Genomic DNA, 18792 nt, shown 5'->3' with positions numbered 1-18792 from the left:
ACCACTTTATACTATGAAAACTTTTGGTATACAAGAATAATAAGAATGAAAAATCCTATATTTTACATTAAAATTTTACAAAATATTCAATTAAACTCACATTCTGGATGATAAATATATTATTGAAGCACTACATGAAGGAAAATGTTCTTTCCAAGTATTACGATGCAAAAGAATACACTTTTTTTTCTTAAAGATACTTTCAGACTTATATTCCATTTTTCGACCCCTATGCTGTAATTAGGTTAATTAATTATCTAAATACTTATTCAAAGTAATAAAGGGAGTGAAAAAAGTTAAAATAGCAGCATAAATCTGGTAGCACTTCCGAAACAAAAGTTATGAGGGGGCGGGCTCCTATGTAATTTTAACATAGCTGGAAATAGTCCATTTCAACAATCTTCTTCTTCAGACCCAGATATGTTGGAATCAAATACTTTTTCTTTGATGGAAAGGTCTTAAGGTGCTTTATTGAAATTGTGAATTTCATTACCCCTAGGCAATACATAATTTTGTGATGTCATAGTGTTGTTATGATGTGACAAAAACAAACAGTACATATAAGCCAAATATGGCCTTTTGACCGTTAAGGCTTAAGGGGCTCTTGTTTAATCTGAAATTATTATTTCTCCCTTTCAACTTAGGTAAACAGTACAGATTTCCCTGGTGCTTACAATGGATATGATGATACTTGGAACCAAAGAAAATTTGAAAAGGTACACTTCTGTTTATCATGATAGAAATGATCCCCAAACAGTAGTTATTTTTGGCTTTTTGGGGATTCCCACAGCCAATAACAGGATGTCATTACTATAGAAATCACTTCATTTTTGCAACAGAAAAAAACGAATGTTTTATTTTTGAGGACTTATCATCAATTAGAATTTACTGTAAATATTGATTCTGTAGACAATTACTATCAACTTTGGAAAATCATCCACTCCAATGCAAATACAAGTACTATGCGAATAAAACCTACAGGAACACTTTGTGAAATAAAGTATATGCAAAAATAAAGTGATTTACCATGTTCTAAATCTAGTCTTTCTAATTGTTTTACATTGACAGGTTCTGACACTCTAAAGCTTATCTTACCTTTGTGTAGTGAGCTTTTGACAGGTATGTTATGCCATTCCGCAGCTTCGTCGTCCGTTCGTCAACTTTTCCTTTAAAACGCTACTAGTCCTGAATGGCCAAGTAGATTTTGACTAAATTTGGTCTGGAGGATCCTTGGGCCAAGGAGACTCAATTTTGTATAAACAGTGGGTGTGGCCCTCCTGGGGGCAGAGGGGCGGGCTCAATAGGGGAAATAGAGGTAAAACCTTCAAAATCCTTCTTCTACCATAGGGATAAAGGGATTTTTTCCTTATTTAGTCTGGAGCATCCTTGGGCCAAGGGGACTCAATTTTGTATAAACAGTGGGTGTGGCCCTCCTGGGGGCAGAGGGGCAGGCTCAATAGGGGAAATAGAGGTAAAACCTTCAAAATCCTTCTTCTACCATAGGGATAAAGGGATTTTTTCCTTATTTAGTCTGGAGCATCCTTGGGCCAAGGGGACTCAATTTTGTATAAACAGTGGGTGTGGCCCTCCTGGGGGCAGAGGGGCAGGCTCAATAGGGGAAATAGAGGTAAAACCTTCAAAATCCTTCTTCTACCATAGGGATAAAGGGATTTTTTCCTTATTTAGTCTGGAGCATCCTTTGGCCAAGGGGACACAATTTTGTATAAACGGTGGGTGTGGCTCCCCTGGGCCACTTGTTTATTTCACTGATCATGATAAACTTGAAAGACTGTAGTTTTGATTAATAGTTTTAAAACTGTCCAAACTATGAATATTCTTCATTCAAATTAATACATGTCCACTTTTGTAGAATTTTCGTGTTGACGTGGTTAAGATGGGAGATGATGAACTGGAGTTTGACATGATCGGTATTGACGCTGCCATTGCGAATGCTTTCCGCAGAATTCTATTATCTGAGGTAAGGATATCAAAGAATGTCAAATTAAATAATGATTTCCACAGAATTCTATTATCTGAGGTAAGGATATCAAAGAATGTCAAATTAAATAATGATTTCCGCAGAATTCTATTATCTGAGGTAAGGATATCAAAGAATGTCAAATTAAATAATGATTTCCGCAGAATTCTATTATCTGAGGTAAGGATATCAAAGAATGTCAAATTAAATAATGATTTCCGCAGAATTCTATTATCTGAGGTAAGGATATCAAAGAATGTCAAATTAAATAATGATTTCCGCAGAATTCTATTATCTGAGGTAAGGATATCAAAGAATGTCAAATTAAATAATGATTTCCGCAGAATTCTATTATCTGAGGTAAGGATATCAAAGAATGTCAAATTAAATAATGATTTCCGCAGAATTCTATTATCTGAGGTAAGGATATCAAAGAATGTCAAATTAAATAATGATTTCCGCAGAATTCTATTATCTGAGGTAAGGATATCAAAGAATGTCAAATTAAATAATGATTTCCGCAGAATTCTATTATCTGAGGTAAGGATATCAAAGAATGTCAAATTAAATAATGATTTCCGCAGAATTCTATTATCTGAGGTAAGGATATCAAAGAATGTCAAATTAAATAATGATTTCCGCAGAATTCTATTATCTGAGGTAAGGATATCAAAGAATGTCAAATTAAATAATGATTTCCGCAGAATTCTATTATCTGAGGTAAGGATATCAAAGAATGTCAAATTAAATAATGATTTCCGCAGAATTCTATTATCTGAGGTAAGGATATCAAAGAATGTCAAATTAAATAATGATTTCCGCAGAATTCTATTATCTGAGGTAAGGATATCAAAGAATGTCAAATTAAATAATGATTTCCGCAGAATTCTATTATCTGAGGTAAGGATATCAAAGAATGTCAAATTAAATAATGATTTCCGCAGAATTCTATTATCTGAGGTAAGGATATCAAAGAATGTCAAATTAAATAATGATTTCCGCAGAATTCTATTATCTGAGGTAAGGATATCAAAGAATGTCAAATTAAATAATGATTTCCGCAGAATTCTATTATCTGAGGTAAGGATATCAAAGAATGTCAAATTAAATAATGATTTCCGCAGAATTCTATTATCTGAGGTAAGGATATCAAAGAATGTCAAATTAAATAATGATTTCCGCAGAATTCTATTATCTGAGGTAAGGATATCAAAGAATGTCAAATTAAATAATGATTTCCGCAGAATTCTATTATCTGAGGTAAGGATATCAAAGAATGTCAAATTAAATAATGATTTCCGCAGAATTCTATTATCTGAGGTAAGGATATCAAAGAATGTCAAATTAAATAATGATTTCCGCAGAATTCTATTATCTGAGGTAAGGATATCAAAGAATGTCAAATTAAATAATGATTTCCGCAGAATTCTATTATCTGAGGTAAGGATATCAAAGAATGTCAAATTAAATAATGATTTCCGCAGAATTCTATTATCTGAGGTAAGGATATCAAAGAATGTCAAATTAAATAATGATTTCCGCAGAATTCTATTATCTGAGGTAAGGATATCAAAGAATGTCAAATTAAATAATGATTTCCGCAGAATTCTATTATCTGAGGTAAGGATATCAAAGAATGTCAAATTAAATAATGATTTCCGCAGAATTCTATTATCTGAGGTAAGGATATCAAAGAATGTCAAATTAAATAATGATTTCCGCAGAATTCTATTATCTGAGGTAAGGATATCAAAGAATGTCAAATTAAATAATGATTTCCGCAGAATTCTATTATCTGAGGTAAGGATATCAAAGAATGTCAAATTAAATAATGATTTCCGCAGAATTCTATTATCTGAGGTAAGGATATCAAAGAATGTCAAATTAAATAATGATTTCCGCAGAATTCTATTATCTGAGGTAAGGATATCAAAGAATGTCAAATTAAATAATGATTTCCGCAGAATTCTATTATCTGAGGTAAGGATATCAAAGAATGTCAAATTAAATAATGATTTCCGCAGAATTCTATTATCTGAGGTAAGGATATCAAAGAATGTCAAATTAAATAATGATTTCCGCAGAATTCTATTATCTGAGGTAAGGATATCAATGAATGTCAAATTAAATAATGATTTCCGCAGAATTCTATTATCTGAGGTAAGGATATCAATGAATGTCAAATTAAATAATGATTTCCGCAGAATTCAATTATCTGAGGTAAGGATATCAATGAATGTCAAATTAAATAGTTGTTTTGACTTTTTAAACTTTTGTTATCAGTAGCAAATCAATATTTTTCAGTATTTAATCAGGTATATACATACTGAACTTTGTGACGAGAGAATAAGGAGTTTCTCTGCTTCTTTATTTTCTTTTTATCATTTTTACTGTGACGTATGTTTATTTTCATATTTATGCTTATGCCAATATTTTGTTTAGTTTGATATATTTCTCTGATGGATTCTAATGTAATATGGTAATAGTGACCATTTTGAAATGTACCTGAACCAGCTATCACTACCTTATAGGTCACTCAGTATACTCGAGTGTCAGATATCCAAAACGTGTTGATTGCTTCTGAAGTGTAAGGGGTCCTAACTCTTAGAGTGTTTCTGTAGACTACAGTCAGACCACTCATGTTCAGCGTATGAGTATTCTTACCAGGGAAGATTTCAACACTGCCCATGATATGTTTGAAAACAATTTTTTATCTACTTTACCTCTTGTAGCTGATGATTCTTATCAAAGATATGTTTAAAGCTTGTTACTGTCCAATCAGGACCATGTTGAAACTTCAACTTAACAAAGTACATTTTAGAACTAGATTTTATGATAGACTTGAAATACATAGCCATAAACTGTCACAGAATCTTAAGTCATTACCAAGGTTTACAAGATGTCTGAGTTTTGTTTTAACTAATAATGCTCACCCAATTGGCTTGAATTGACATCATCTTTACCTTTTTTAACTGCTTACTGTTTTTTATGGACACATTTTACATTATGACTAGCATTATACATTAATGAACGGATATATGTATCTTCTATTAAAAAAAGTTCATACATTGACTTTAAAAACAAACTAGATCACTAACTATAGGGGAAAATAGAAAACACATATACAGTTTGCCTTGTCTACGCAAGATATTAAGTTACAAGATTGAACAAGTGAGTGTAAAGTTGTTATTGTAAGGTATTTTTGTAATGTTGAATCCCCCCCCCCCCAAAAAATAAAAAAGGATAATATTTTAACTTGACTAAAAGGTAGTTGTTTTGTCGTAGGTGCCAACCATGGCCATAGAGAAGGTGTACATCTACAACAACACTTCCATCATACAGGACGAGGTCCTGTCTCACAGACTAGGGCTCATCCCCATCAAGGCCGACCCTCGCCTGTTTGAATACAGATCTGATGGTGAATATCACTCGCATGGGTATCTCATTCTCCTGTAGCCATATAACCCTTCATTACCAGTATGCTGTTCTTCTGGTCCAAATTTGACCTTATTTCCTCTATAGATCATTATACATTAATTGTACATTTTCTGAAGGTGAAGTCATTATACAAACCAGAGTATAATATCTGGGTAGAGATTTGTCTGTGTGACTCCTGGAAAGATCAGCGTTTTCCTGAGAACAGCTAATCTCATAGATTGGTGCTTCATACATGCTACAAACATCTACAGCATTACAAGGTCAGAAATGGAGAAGGTTAAAATGGTAAATTTCTTGTTTAATATTGCTGTTTCTATATTAAGTATTACTATCATAAGAGGAACTCGATAATTGAGCACAATCATTTTGAGGACAATAATAATGATATTTACAGGTGACACTGAAGGGACAGCAGAGGACACTATCGAGTTCCAGCTCAAGGTCAAGTGTACTAAAAATAGCCATGCCAAGGACACCACAGACCCCGACGAACTCTACAAGGACCACAAAGGTAAGCTCATCCTGAAGGTAAAACACTTAGTGTCATCCTATTACACTTAAACCTAATGTATAGAAACACATCACAAGTTATTTAAATACAAGGTAATCTCATCCTGAAGGTAAAACACTTAGTGTCATCCTCTTACTCTTAAACCTAATGTATAGAAACACATCACAAGTTATTTAAATACAAGGTAATCTCATCCTGAAGGTAAAACACTTAGTGTCATCCTATTACACTTAAACCTAATGTATAGAAACACATGACAAGTTATTTAAATACAAGGTAAGCTCATCCTGAAGGTAAAACACTTAGTGTCATCCTGTTACACTTAAACCTAATGTATAGAAACACAGAACAAGTTATTAAAATACAAGGTAAGCTCATCCTGAAGGTAAAACACTTAGTGTCATCCTCTTACTCTTAAACCTAATGTATAGAAACACATCACAAGTTATTTAAATACAAGGTAAGCTAATCCTGAAGGTAAAACACTTAGTGTCATCCTATAACACTTAAACCTAATGTATAGAAACACATCACAAGTTATTAAAATACAAGGTAAGCTTATCCTGAAGGTAAAACACTAAGTGTCATCCTGTTACACTTAAACCTAATGTATAGAAACACAGAACAAGTTATTAAAATACAAGGTAAGCTCATCCTGAAGGTTAAAACACTTAGTGTCATCCTATTACACTTAAACCTAATGCATAGAAACACATCACAAGTTATTAAAATACAAGGTAAGCTTATCCTGAAGGTAAAACACTTAGTGTCATCCTGTTACACTTAAACCTAATGTATAGAAACACATAACAAGTTATTAAAATACAAGGTAAGCTCATCCTGAAGGTAAAACACTTGGTGTCATCCTATTACACTTAAACCTAATGTATAGAAACACATGACAAGTTATTTAAATACAAGGTAAGCTCATCCTGAAGGTAAAACACTTAGTGTCATCCTCTTACTCTTAAACCTAATGTATAGAAACACATCACAAGTTATTTAAATACAAGGTAAGCTAATCCTGAAGGTAAAACACTTAGTGTCATCCTATAACACTTAAACCTAATGTATAGAAACACATCACAAGTTATTAAAATACAAGGTTAGCTCACTGTGTTCATTTATGGTTCTCCTTAAAGGAATTGTGTATTTTCTTTGTCCATCATAGTAATCTGTGTTATAACACCAGTTGACTTGGTGCTACAGTGATCAAACTCTTTCTAGGGTTTAAAATAGAGATGGGATATTTAGGATTATATTTAGTTCTAATTTTATTTTCTATTTGCTACAATATGCATATTTGTTGTTGAGCGAAGTCATAAGTGATAGAGGACCTAGAAATAAGGGTTCTATTAAGCTCCCTAGAATTGTATGGAAGGTGTTGTCCATTGTAAGATATTTTGCTAGAGCAGTATAAGTTGAAACACATTAAATAGAATTTCTATTCTGTTTCATTATTAAAAACAAAGTAAGTAGTTTAATTTCAGCTTTGGACACTCGGTGAAATTATTTTAATTTTATTTTTTTGTCCAGTTACAACAAAGCATTTCAAATGGATTCCTGTAGGGAAGCAATCAGAAATTGTAAGTATTGTAATAGATGGGAAAACATATCTGCTCTTTCATTGACAAACTGCATAATTTAACTTTGTGGTATAATATATTCTGAAATGGATTGACGTTCAACAACATAAACGGAGAGTTGCATTTTACAACACTTAATTTGAAAGTGAACTTCTGAATTAAATAATGTAAATGATTATTTTTCCATCAGCTTTGAGATTGTATTACAAGTGACTTATTCAGATGTTGCTGAATCATTGTACCTGCGATATCACCTCACATATAACAGAAAGATTTTAAAACATGCAGAATGTAATCGATTTAGAAATAAAAAAATAATGATAGTTATGACAACAAAAAAGAAAATGGTTGTAAGGATATGTTTTTAGGTCACCTGAGACAAAGTCTCAAGTGACCTATTGCGATCGCCTTTTGTCCGTCGTGCGTCGTAAACAATTTACATTTTCGACTTCTTCTCCAAAACCCCTGAACCAATTTCAATGAAATTTTGCAGAAACCTTCCAAGGCCAAAGGTCAACAAAACTAGTGGAGGATATGGTCCCAAGCCCCCAGTGGCCTAAGGGGCGGGGCAAAAAAGGGTCAAATTGACTAACATTTCAAAAATCTTCTTCTCAAGACCCAGATATGGTAGAAACAAATACTCTTCATAGATGGAAGGGTCTTAAGGTGCTTTTCCAAAATTGTGAATTTCTTGACCCTGGGGTCTCACGTTTCCCCCTGGGGAGGGGGTAAACTTTACTTTAGTTTATATATAGGAAAATCACATTTTGGACCAACATTTGTTTAATTTCCATTGGAAGTAATTCAATTTGGGTTAGCATTATCAGTATTGGGTAGCAGTTTGATGGTATGCACATATCAGCCCTGACTGACCCCCAGGGGCTGATGGACGGAGCCGAAAAGGGTTGAATTGACTGAAATTTCAAAATCTTCTTCTCAAGACCCAGATATGGTAGAAACAAATACTCTTCATAGATGGAAGGGTCTTAAGGTGCTTTTCCAAAATTGTGAATTTCTTGACCCTGGGGTCTCACGTTTCCCCCTGGGGAGGGGGTAAACTTTACTTTAGTTTATATATAGGGAAATCACATTTTGGACCAACATTTGTTTAATTTCCATTGGAAGTAATTCAATTTGGGTTAGCATTATCAGTATTGGATAGCAGTTTGATGGTATGCACATATCAGCCCTGACTGACCCCCAGGGGCTGATGGACGGAGCCGAAAAGGGTTGAATTGACTGAAATTTCAAAATCTTCTTCTCAAGACCCAGATATGGTAGAATCAAATACTCTTCATAGATGGAAGGGTTTTAAGGTGCTCTACCAAATTTTATGACCCTAGGGTCTCACGTTTACCTCTGGAGAGGGGGGGGGGGGGCAAGCTTTATTATGGCAAATGATACTTTGAATATTACATGTTGATAACTTAATTGGAATTTTAACCCTGAGTTGACCGTTTGATACTTTGAAAATTTTGAACCCGCTCTACCCCCAAGGCCGCCCAAAGGAGTCAGTGTGCTAAAATGTCTTCATTTTCCTTGTTTAGAATCAGAGGTGCTAGTTTCAAATACTTTTCAGTCTTAAATCTGTGTGCTAGATATTGAATAAGGTTGTTTCATTGTTTTTTTTGTCACTTTGAATAATACTTCTGTTCATGTTTTAAAAACAAAAATCAACTCTCTGTATAAATATATCAGAACTCGGGTGACTGTTAAGGCCCATGGGCCTCTTGTTTATGATTATTCTAGCTAGGAAGTACCATTACATTGCTAATAGTTATTTCAGATGATATATATCAAATCTAACAATCCTAGCAACTACATAGGTGTGTCAACAATTTGGTGAGATGTTAAGCTTTCTCTACACTTACAGTTCAAAGAAGGTGACATACGTCCGGTGAATGATGATATCCTGATAGCCAAGTTACGGCCCGGACAGGTAGGTCTAAAACAAAATTCAAAAAATAACTGTTTTTAATAGGGCAGCTTAAAGGGGCTATTTAGTCAAATAAACCCCTTATAACCTATTAGATAGTGAAAATATCTACCTCCTAACCAAACTGTATGTAGTTGATAATGACATGCGTCCAGTCATCAGTTGTTCTTTTGGGAAACAGTGATAAATATAGCCACAACCGAACTAGCGCAATATCTGGGCCTTTCAATGAGAAGTAAACATGTACAGTACCACGCTGTCGACCGACAACACAGTGTCAGTGAGTGTGATTTCACATATTACCCATGTTTGTTGCTTTGAATTTACACGATACATCCCAAGCAAGTATTATAAATATTTTTTATATAAATCTAATATAAATCTTTACTGTTGGATTTGAATAAAAAGAAACTGTTTAAATTAGAGCACACATGCAAGAGGGTATTGAAGGGATAATTTCAAACCGCACAAAGTACAATATGAGTAGGTTTAAACGTAAAATAAATTATTCATAGCAATGATTGAGATGTTGTTTACTTTGAATTAACTGTATTCGAAAGAAGTTAGCTGAATAAAGCTAAAATTTACCTATTCCCCTCGGCTGGAAAGACCAATTTGTTAGCTAGAAGTTCACGGACAGCTGCCGCTAAAACATATGGTTGTACAGAAAGATTTCTTCATTACAGATAAAAATTGCCAAAAAACATTGCCTCTTGTCAGTTGTAGACTACAGATTAACTAGACTAGTACTGTCTGTTGAGTCAAAAGGAATTGTCTGAAGTCAGTACAAAGTGTTCAAATAAAAACGTAGGACATCAATCGATAATAAAAAAGAATGTCACATTACTAATACAATGAAGAAAACTTGATGATCTTTTGAAGGAGCTGGATCTAAAACTTCGGTGTGTAAAAGGACTAGGAAAGGATCATGCAAAATTTTCTCCTGTTGGTAAGTCTGTCACATAGAGACATTTTTTCTAGTTATTAAAATGTGTCTGTAAAGACATTTATTTGTAACTATTTTCCTTCAAGAAAGAGAGTCTGAACAGTTTTTAGGTCACCTGAGCTTTAGCTCAAGTGACCTATTGCTATCCGTTTTCGTCCGTCGTCGTCCGTCGTCCGTTAACATTTTACATTTCAAACTTAAAGTCAAGTTCTGCTGGGCCGATTGAACTGAAAGTTGGTAGGAATGATCGCCTCATGGTCCTGACAAAGTTAAGTGAACATTATACTATTTTTTACTCAAATTGGTACATATTTCAACAACAAAATTAAATATTGTAGGACTCAGGTGACCGTTAAGGCCCATGGGCCTCTTGTTTTCGCATGTAGCTCATTTTTTTGTAAGATAAGTTATGCATCTACTTTTTGTTAAATGAATTTTTCTAAAGAAATACTACTCATCAAACGATCTGAGAAAATGGCTTCAAGCTTGTTTACCTAAGGTTGATACTCTGTAAATGTTGGGAGATATTTCAGAGCCACAGGTCTTGGTGTCATGTGACTTTTCATTATGATTGTATCACTACAGCTACAGCGTCCTACAGGTTGTTGCCAGAAATCACCCTACTACAACCAGTTGTCAATCATTTGGCAGAAAAGTTGAAAAATTGCTTCTCCCCAGGAGTTATAGAAATAAAAAAAGTTAACGGTGAGTGTTCATATAGATTCTACATTACTTTTATAATTTGTCTGGTGATTTTACATCTTCATAACAGGAAAGGTCAACTGACAATGATGTCAACAGATGGCCCACTTTCTAATTAGCCAACACTCTTAAGATATCCTGATCACATTATTCTGACAACAGACTTATCAGAGGTGTCCAGAGAGACACTGCAGAAAGGAAACAGTAGACAGTAGAAGTGATGCAGACAAATTGTGTCTCATCAATATATATTTTAATACAGGTATATGGAATCTATATATTTTAATACAGGTATATGGAATCTATATATTTTAATACAGCTATATGGAATCCATTTATTTTGAGCTTCATCGTGGTCCTGACTAATTTGACACTTTGTTGAACAGTAGGGTTTCTTTAGACTGTAAACTGTAAGAATGGAATACATTGATATTTATCCCCTCTTACAAAAGTTTCAGTGGAAAGTATATAGTGCTCTGTGTATATGTATGTGGACCCTTTGCCATCACTCTAGTGGCCCATTTTTAGGTCACCTGAGCTTTAGCTCAAGTGACCTATTGCTATCCGTTTTCGTCCGTCGTCGTCCGTCGTCCGTCGTCCGTTGACATTTTACATTTCAAACTTAAAGTCAAGTTCTGCTGGGCCGATTGAACTGAAAGTTGGTAGGAATGATCGCCTCATGGTCCTGACAAAGTGTTGTTATTTTTTTCCGGTCGATCAGAAATTAAATATGGCCGCAATNCATAGATGATTTTATCTCATTTCATCATAACCCAAATATAATTAAATACTAAAAGTTGTACAGCTTCTTACAAATGTTTTATGTACTATCAGATCCATACCGTGGGTAAAAATACCTCCAGTACTACNGAATCATGGTCCTGACAAAGTGTTGTTATTTTTCGGGTCAATCAGAAATACAATTTGGCTGCCATGGCCGCTATTTTGTAAATACCTATTTCAAACTTAAAAACAAGTTCTAATAGGCCGATCTCACTTAAAATCGGTCCAAGAATGATCAGCTCATGGTCCTGACAAAGTTAAGTTAACATTATACTTAACTATTTTTTACTCAAATTGGTACATATTTCAACAACAAAAATAAATACTGTAGGACTCAGGTGACCGTTAAGGCCCATGGGCCTCTTGTTTTTACTGATTTTCATGGAATTTCGGAGGTATTTTTTACCCTTGACATACATTAGACAATTTTGAATATGGGCATCAATGGTCAAAGGTCAAGGTCACTGATACTTTAAATAGAATGTTACTATCACACACCTTGTTATCACTCTAAAAGCTGCATTCCTTAACAGTTAAGTTTTCCTTTGACCCACTCTGAAAAGTTTGAATATAGGCATCATCAGTCAAAGATCAAGTCCACTGTTACTAAAAATAGAATATCACCATCACTCTCTTTGTTATTTATCACTTAGAACTGCGTTTTTAACAGATATTCATGCCTTGGACATATATTGGTCACATTCATTGTTCTCAATCTTGTGGATATATTTTGTTTTACAGGTTTTCATCATTCAAAAGGTCAATGTCACCATTACTAAAATAGAATTTACACAAAATGGCTTATAATAACTCTAGTGGCTGTATATTTTAACAGATTAACACACCAGTGAAATATGTATACCAGTACTACACATTAAAAAACTCAGTCAGTGAATTTTCCATTATACTTCTTTATACACATATCAGACAGCGTGTGTAGTGTATGTAAGAAGATTTGTATCACTTGTCATACCTTAATAAAACTGCAAATTAAGCGCAGTTATATCATTTCTGATTTTGAATAGCTGTTTTGTTTTTTTAGGTGTATTGACTATAGAAACAAAATTTCAGTGAAATTATGATGTATTCATTCATTGACAAATTGTAAAATATTGAGGAACCCACATTTTTATCTTGATGTTTACATTTTCCACAGGTCAGAACACAGCCGACGTAAAGTCTGCGCGACATGACACCTGCAGCAGGGAGGTGTTCCGCCATGACGACCTGAAGGACCTTGTCCGTTTGTCACGGGTCAGGGATCACTTTATCTGTAAGTCTGTTATTGTGGCAACCAATCATACTGTTTGTAAGGTGACCCTGAATTTATATACCTAACCCTACATTTTGTCTTTATATCCTGATTCATTTATTGGTATCTAGGATGTGATGAATAAATAGTACTCAGACAAACATTCATCCAAAATCTAGATGGTTAACTGGCTGCTTACATTCACTTATTACTGATGGGCATACATGCCAGAATTCTTGGAGACCAATCTGTGAGTTTTACAATCATTTTAAGGGAATTGAGGTGAAAATTTCTTTGCAAAAAGACTATCTTACTCAACAAAATTAATGAAATAAAGCACAAAATCTTTCAGTAAGAAACTTTGTTTTGACTTTGGCAGTTGTTTTTTTTGTATATATTGAATATGATTATATACATCTAATAGCACAAAGTTAGCAAAACAAAATATTACATAGTTGAGGTATACTGAAGAAGCAGATTTTATTTTAAATTTCGAAATTTAGTTGGACAGGCCACTTTTCACAGCAGCCACAGTACTACTGATGTAAAAATAAGGATAATAGTTGTCTATGTTCATTTACATTTGAACTTCTTGATAATGTAACAGAATGTTGAAACATGCATTTAACAAGAGGACAGAAATAATCAGCTGTGAAACTTAAAAGCTTAAAAGTGAAGACATTTGCTTGGAAGTAAAACTGGCCAAGTCCTCACAAGAATCTGACTAGAACAGTGCAGGCTGGTACTTTTCCAAGCATTTGTGGCCTACAAGGTTTCATTTGACTGAAGGGAGAATACTGTTGTAAGCTTAGAAATAAAATGTTTAACACGAGTTAGCTCCCTTCCCTTTATTTGTTAGTGTAACATTATAACCCTGTTGCTTTCAGTTTCGGTGGAGTCAACAGGAGTGCTGCCACCTGATATCTTGGTGACGGAAGCTGTGCGAGTATTGATGGGCAAGTGCCGAACGTTTCTGACAGAACTATCAGAGGCCTCAGGAGCAACTTAACTTCTATTGTTATATTGTTTTATATATGTGCAATTTAAAATATGAAAACTTATCTTTCATTTGCGTTTTCTTTGAATTAAATACAACCATCTCTAGAGTATAATTGTATGCACAGTTAGATTGCCTTAAGGATGTATGAAACCCATTTTAACATACATTTCATTCCTTAAGTGCTTCACACTAAGAAATTTGAGCATAATTAATTAATTCATCAATAACTGATGACCATTTAGAAAGATAGGCAAGAGCAGTGCTGTGGCTTATACCTCATATGGTGACTTTGAAGTTTTAATTTAAGATATTGTCCTTTGATCTATAATTGTAACTTTGACAGGGTGGATACAGATGTGTGTTTAAAATATTGCTTCAAATAATGTTCAGTGATTCAGATATTATGGTCCAGGCAATTGTTATGATTTGATATTTGACCCCTGACAAAGTCTGTGACCTTAGGAAATTGCACCTGTGTGTGGCACGTATCATACATCATGTGATGATACACTCGTGTGGAAACGTAATAGAATGTTCAATTCTGAATTCTTTCAATGACCTTGACCTTGGGGTACAAACTTACGTGCAATTTTATGACACAATTGTCATGATACTGTGAAGTTTACAGTTTATAAGTTATGGTCATTTGCATTGACCTTGACCTTGATTGTAATGATCTATGTGTGGTTGTGACGCATCATTTTACATGATATAAAAATCAACATCCAGGCTTGTTTGGACCGGTATTTTGGTGACTTGGCCTTTGATCCCTTGCAGTATACCTTGAAGTAAGGGACCTATAAGTCTTTTGATTAACTGTTTTGCCATCACAATTTATATGTCTACAATGTCTAAGAAGGGGCAGCATAACACAGTTTGACACATTCTACTGACCTCAAAAATTAAATTTGTCACGGCTGCAGATGGCGGGAGGCAGTTCACCAAAGGTACATCAAGTAATGTTTTGCAGTTCAGAGGTTAAGTTCTGGACAAAAGTTACAGACCTTTAATCCTTGGTTGACGTGTCATTCACCTTCGAATGAGTTAGATGTTTACGACATGCATTGCATGTATATAAAGTTGTGAGGTCCTGGCATGGGTAATGCAGTAACATTGATAATGGAAATTTAACCCTTAGGCTGCTACGCCCCGCAATAGTGGTTTCGAAAAGTCGGGCCATCAGTGCTATGCACCACAATAGTGGCGCGCGGTCTGTAGGTTTTTGATCAGTAAACAGGAAGTGTGAAAGCGGACTGTTGCTATACCAAACCTGAAAGCGTATAGTAGAAGGCTTCTGATTGGCTGTTTTGTCATTACTTTCGATATTCCCGGCAATGTACCCTAGTAATAATCTAAGTGTGCGAGAGAATTTCAAATCGGAAAAAACGTCATATAAATGGCGGACGTGTAGATTGAAGTGATGAATATGATGGTAAACATTTATTCTCCAGTGTCGCCTACGATGATAATAAAGGTTTTGAAGGGTTTGACATCGTTGATGTGGAAATACTTCGGTGTAACAGAATATGTAACTTTCCAATGAACGGCTTTGTGCCCTACTCAAACATGAAAATATCGGCGGACCGAGGCGCACATGTCGTCTGCAGCTGAGGCCGAATTGAACATTGACATTAATACGTTTTGAGCCGATTGATTTCTTCAAACCATTTATCGATGATTTAATCATAAACTAGACCGTAGCCAAGATATATATATATATGTTGACTGTGACAATAAATATATTGAATGACGACCTGAAACCTGTAGCAAATCACATGCAATTCTTGATCAAATACCTGACCTTTTTACCTGAGAATCTCCGTGTAAATGTACAGTGTCTTATGTCATAAATGAAGTTTATAATCTCTGTTATCATTTTCCAATCACATTTGCTGACAAAAACAGTTTTAAAATGATCTTTCTGGTGCTTAAATCCGATTAATTACAAGTTTCACCTTTTCTTACCTTTATTACCACCTGTACAGGTAAATACTGAAGCAACTTTAGAATCGAAAACGTTAATATAAACTAGAGACAATAACGAACAATTTTCCCACAACTTTCATTCACATATAACAAATATTTTTCAAGTTATGCACATTTGAAAAATTAAGTAAATTAATTTGTATTTCAATAATTAATTAAGCAGTGGCATCCCTTTACATAGAAATCAATGTAGCAGCCAAAGGGTTAATAACCTCTCCCTGACGTGTATTGTCATGTACAAACATTTATATATATAAGGTTTTATACAAGTTTTTACATAGATTTTACCTTTGACCAATTGCAGTGCACTCATGTTTGGTATTAAGACGTATGTGTAGCATGCCAAGTCCCTACCAGGATGTTTGGACTGATAAACCTGAGGGCTGATATTCTAGGTTGTCTAACTGAGGCAAGTATCTCACCACCAGAATATTAGGACTGATAAACCTGAGGGGTGATATTCTAGGTTGTCCAACTGAGGCAAGTATCTCACCACCAGGATATTAGGACTGATAAACCTGAGGGGTGATATTCTAGGTTGTCTAACTGAGGCAAGTATCTCACCACCAGGATGTTAGGACTGATAAACCTGATGGCTGATATTCTAGGTTGTGTAACTGAGGCAAGTATCTTAACACCAGGATATTAGGACTGATAAACCTGAGGGGAGATATTCTAGGTTGTCTAACTGAGGCAAGTATCTCACCACCAGGATGTTAGGACTGATGAACCTGATGGCTGATATTCTAGGTTGTCTAACTGAGGCAAGTATCTTGACACCAGGATATTAGGACTGATAAACCTGAGGGGTGATATTCTAGGTTGTGTAACTGAGGCAAGTATCTTAACGCCAGGATATTAGGACTGATAAACCTGAGGGGGGATATTCTAGGTTGTCTAACTGAGGCAAGTATCTCACCATAAGGATGTTGGGACTGATGAACCTGATGGCTGGTATTCTAGGTTGTCTAACTGAGGCAAGTATCTTAACACCAGGATATTAGGACTGATAAACATGAGGGCTGATATTCTAGGTTGTCCAACTGAGGCAAGTATCTCACCACCAGGATGTTGGGACTGATGAACCTGATGGCTGGTATTCTAGGTTGTCTAACTGAGGCAAGTATCTCACCACCAGGATGTTAGGACTGATAAACCTGAGGGCTGATATTCTAGGTTGTGTAACTGAGGCAAGTATCTCACCAACAGGATGTTGGGACTGATAAACCTGAGGGGTGATATTCTAGGTTGTCTAACTGCGGCAAGTATCTCACCACCAGGATGTTGGGACTGATAAACCTGAGGGGAGATATTCTAGGTTGTCTAACTGAGGCAAGTATCTCACCATAAGGATGTTGGGACTGATGAACCTGATGGCTGGTATTCTAGGTTGTCTAACTGAGGCAAGTATCTCACCACCAGGATAAAGATTCCCCATAGGGGATGATTCTTTTTCCTGCCTTCCTTAATACATTACTATATCTGAGAACAATGGTTTTCAGCATGTTAACCTGTGTTCACACCCTCATTATTACATAACCTGTCCTGTCGGAAGCTGATTGGGGTGTCATATATTTTATTCCTGTGACGTCAATGTATTGGTTCTATGTACTATATGTCACTCCCTAACATCAAAGAAATCATACTCTAGGGGCTGACAGAGGAACTCTAAACAGGTAAAACAGGATACAATTATGTTATTGGTGGAAGATACACATCTGTGAATTTCAGCGGATCATTAATTGACGCCTTGACAAGCAATAATTTGTGATTTTGCCATTGGTGAGCTATGACCATAAAGGTATGGACCCGTGTGTATCCATACATTGCAATGTCACAAAAGTGGAGGAAGGTTCCAAAGATGGTAAATGGCATTGTATGAACCCGAGTCTGGTGCCAGATGGTACATGGCATTGTATGAACCCGAGTCTGGTGCCAGATGGTACATAGCATTGTATGAACCAGAGTCTGGTGCCAGATGGAACATGGCATTGTATGAACCCAGGTCTGGTGCCAGATTCAATGTCGGCTTGTTTGGTTTGGTTTTATTTCATTTATTTAACATCCTATTCACAGCTACTGTCATTTAGGATCTCTGTCCAAATACTCTAATTTTTTTTCTCCAATATAAGCAGAAACCTACTCACAATTTCATCTTTGAAAACTGTAGACAGTTGGGCCAGGACACTTTTGTTGACCTGGTAGCTCAATCGGTTAGAGCGATAGGATCACAATTTAAAGTCCAGGATTTGAACCGTCTTGCCCCGCTGAAGTTTTGCAATCAAAACCGGTTTTAATGAAAGCGTTCTCATGCTCAAGCTCAGATGCTGTACTCAAGCCAAATTTCTTGTTCCAGTGATAAATTTCCACAATTTATCAAAGATCTCACTAGAGAGACTGAAAGCCCCGTAATGTTTTCAATGTTTACACCTGACCTTTTTGGCCGTGTCACATGATTTAAGGGAGTTGCAAATTCATTTTGGTCACTGATATGACCCCTAGTAGAAGATGGACACTGATATGGCCCCTAGTAGAAGATGGTCACTGATATCTGATATGGCCCCTAGTAGAAGATGGTCACTGATATGGCCCCTAGTAGAAGATGGTCACTGATATGGCCCCTAGTAGAAGATGGTCACTGATATGGCCCCTAGTAGAAGATGGTCACTGATAT

General features: G+C 35.4%; 1 protein-coding gene across 1 annotated transcript in view; it reads left to right on the top strand.

The window, feature by feature from the left end:
• Positions 1–14207, top strand: part of LOC110463087 (DNA-directed RNA polymerases I and III subunit RPAC1-like) — a 19114-nt gene extending 4907 nt beyond the window's left edge. The window contains exons 2-11 of the mRNA XM_021517431.1: positions 645–716; positions 1871–1978; positions 5264–5396; positions 5811–5927; positions 7464–7513; positions 9387–9452; positions 10332–10398; positions 10981–11100; positions 13037–13153; positions 14020–14207. Of these exons, the coding sequence (XP_021373106.1) occupies positions 645–716; positions 1871–1978; positions 5264–5396; positions 5811–5927; positions 7464–7513; positions 9387–9452; positions 10332–10398; positions 10981–11100; positions 13037–13153; positions 14020–14141 (972 nt within the window). The 3' untranslated portion in view covers positions 14142–14207. The remainder of the gene's footprint in view (positions 1–644; positions 717–1870; positions 1979–5263; positions 5397–5810; positions 5928–7463; positions 7514–9386; positions 9453–10331; positions 10399–10980; positions 11101–13036; positions 13154–14019) is intronic.
• The last annotated feature ends 4585 nt before the right edge of the window (positions 14208–18792 follow it).

The sequence above is a fragment of the Mizuhopecten yessoensis genome, unplaced genomic scaffold (genome assembly GCF_002113885.1).
Source record: "Mizuhopecten yessoensis strain PY_sf001 unplaced genomic scaffold, ASM211388v2 scaffold1485, whole genome shotgun sequence".
NCBI lineage: Eukaryota > Metazoa > Mollusca > Bivalvia > Pectinida > Pectinidae > Mizuhopecten > Mizuhopecten yessoensis.
Note: the sequence above shows the minus strand (reverse complement) of the source record. Positions and strands in the feature narration are given on the sequence as shown.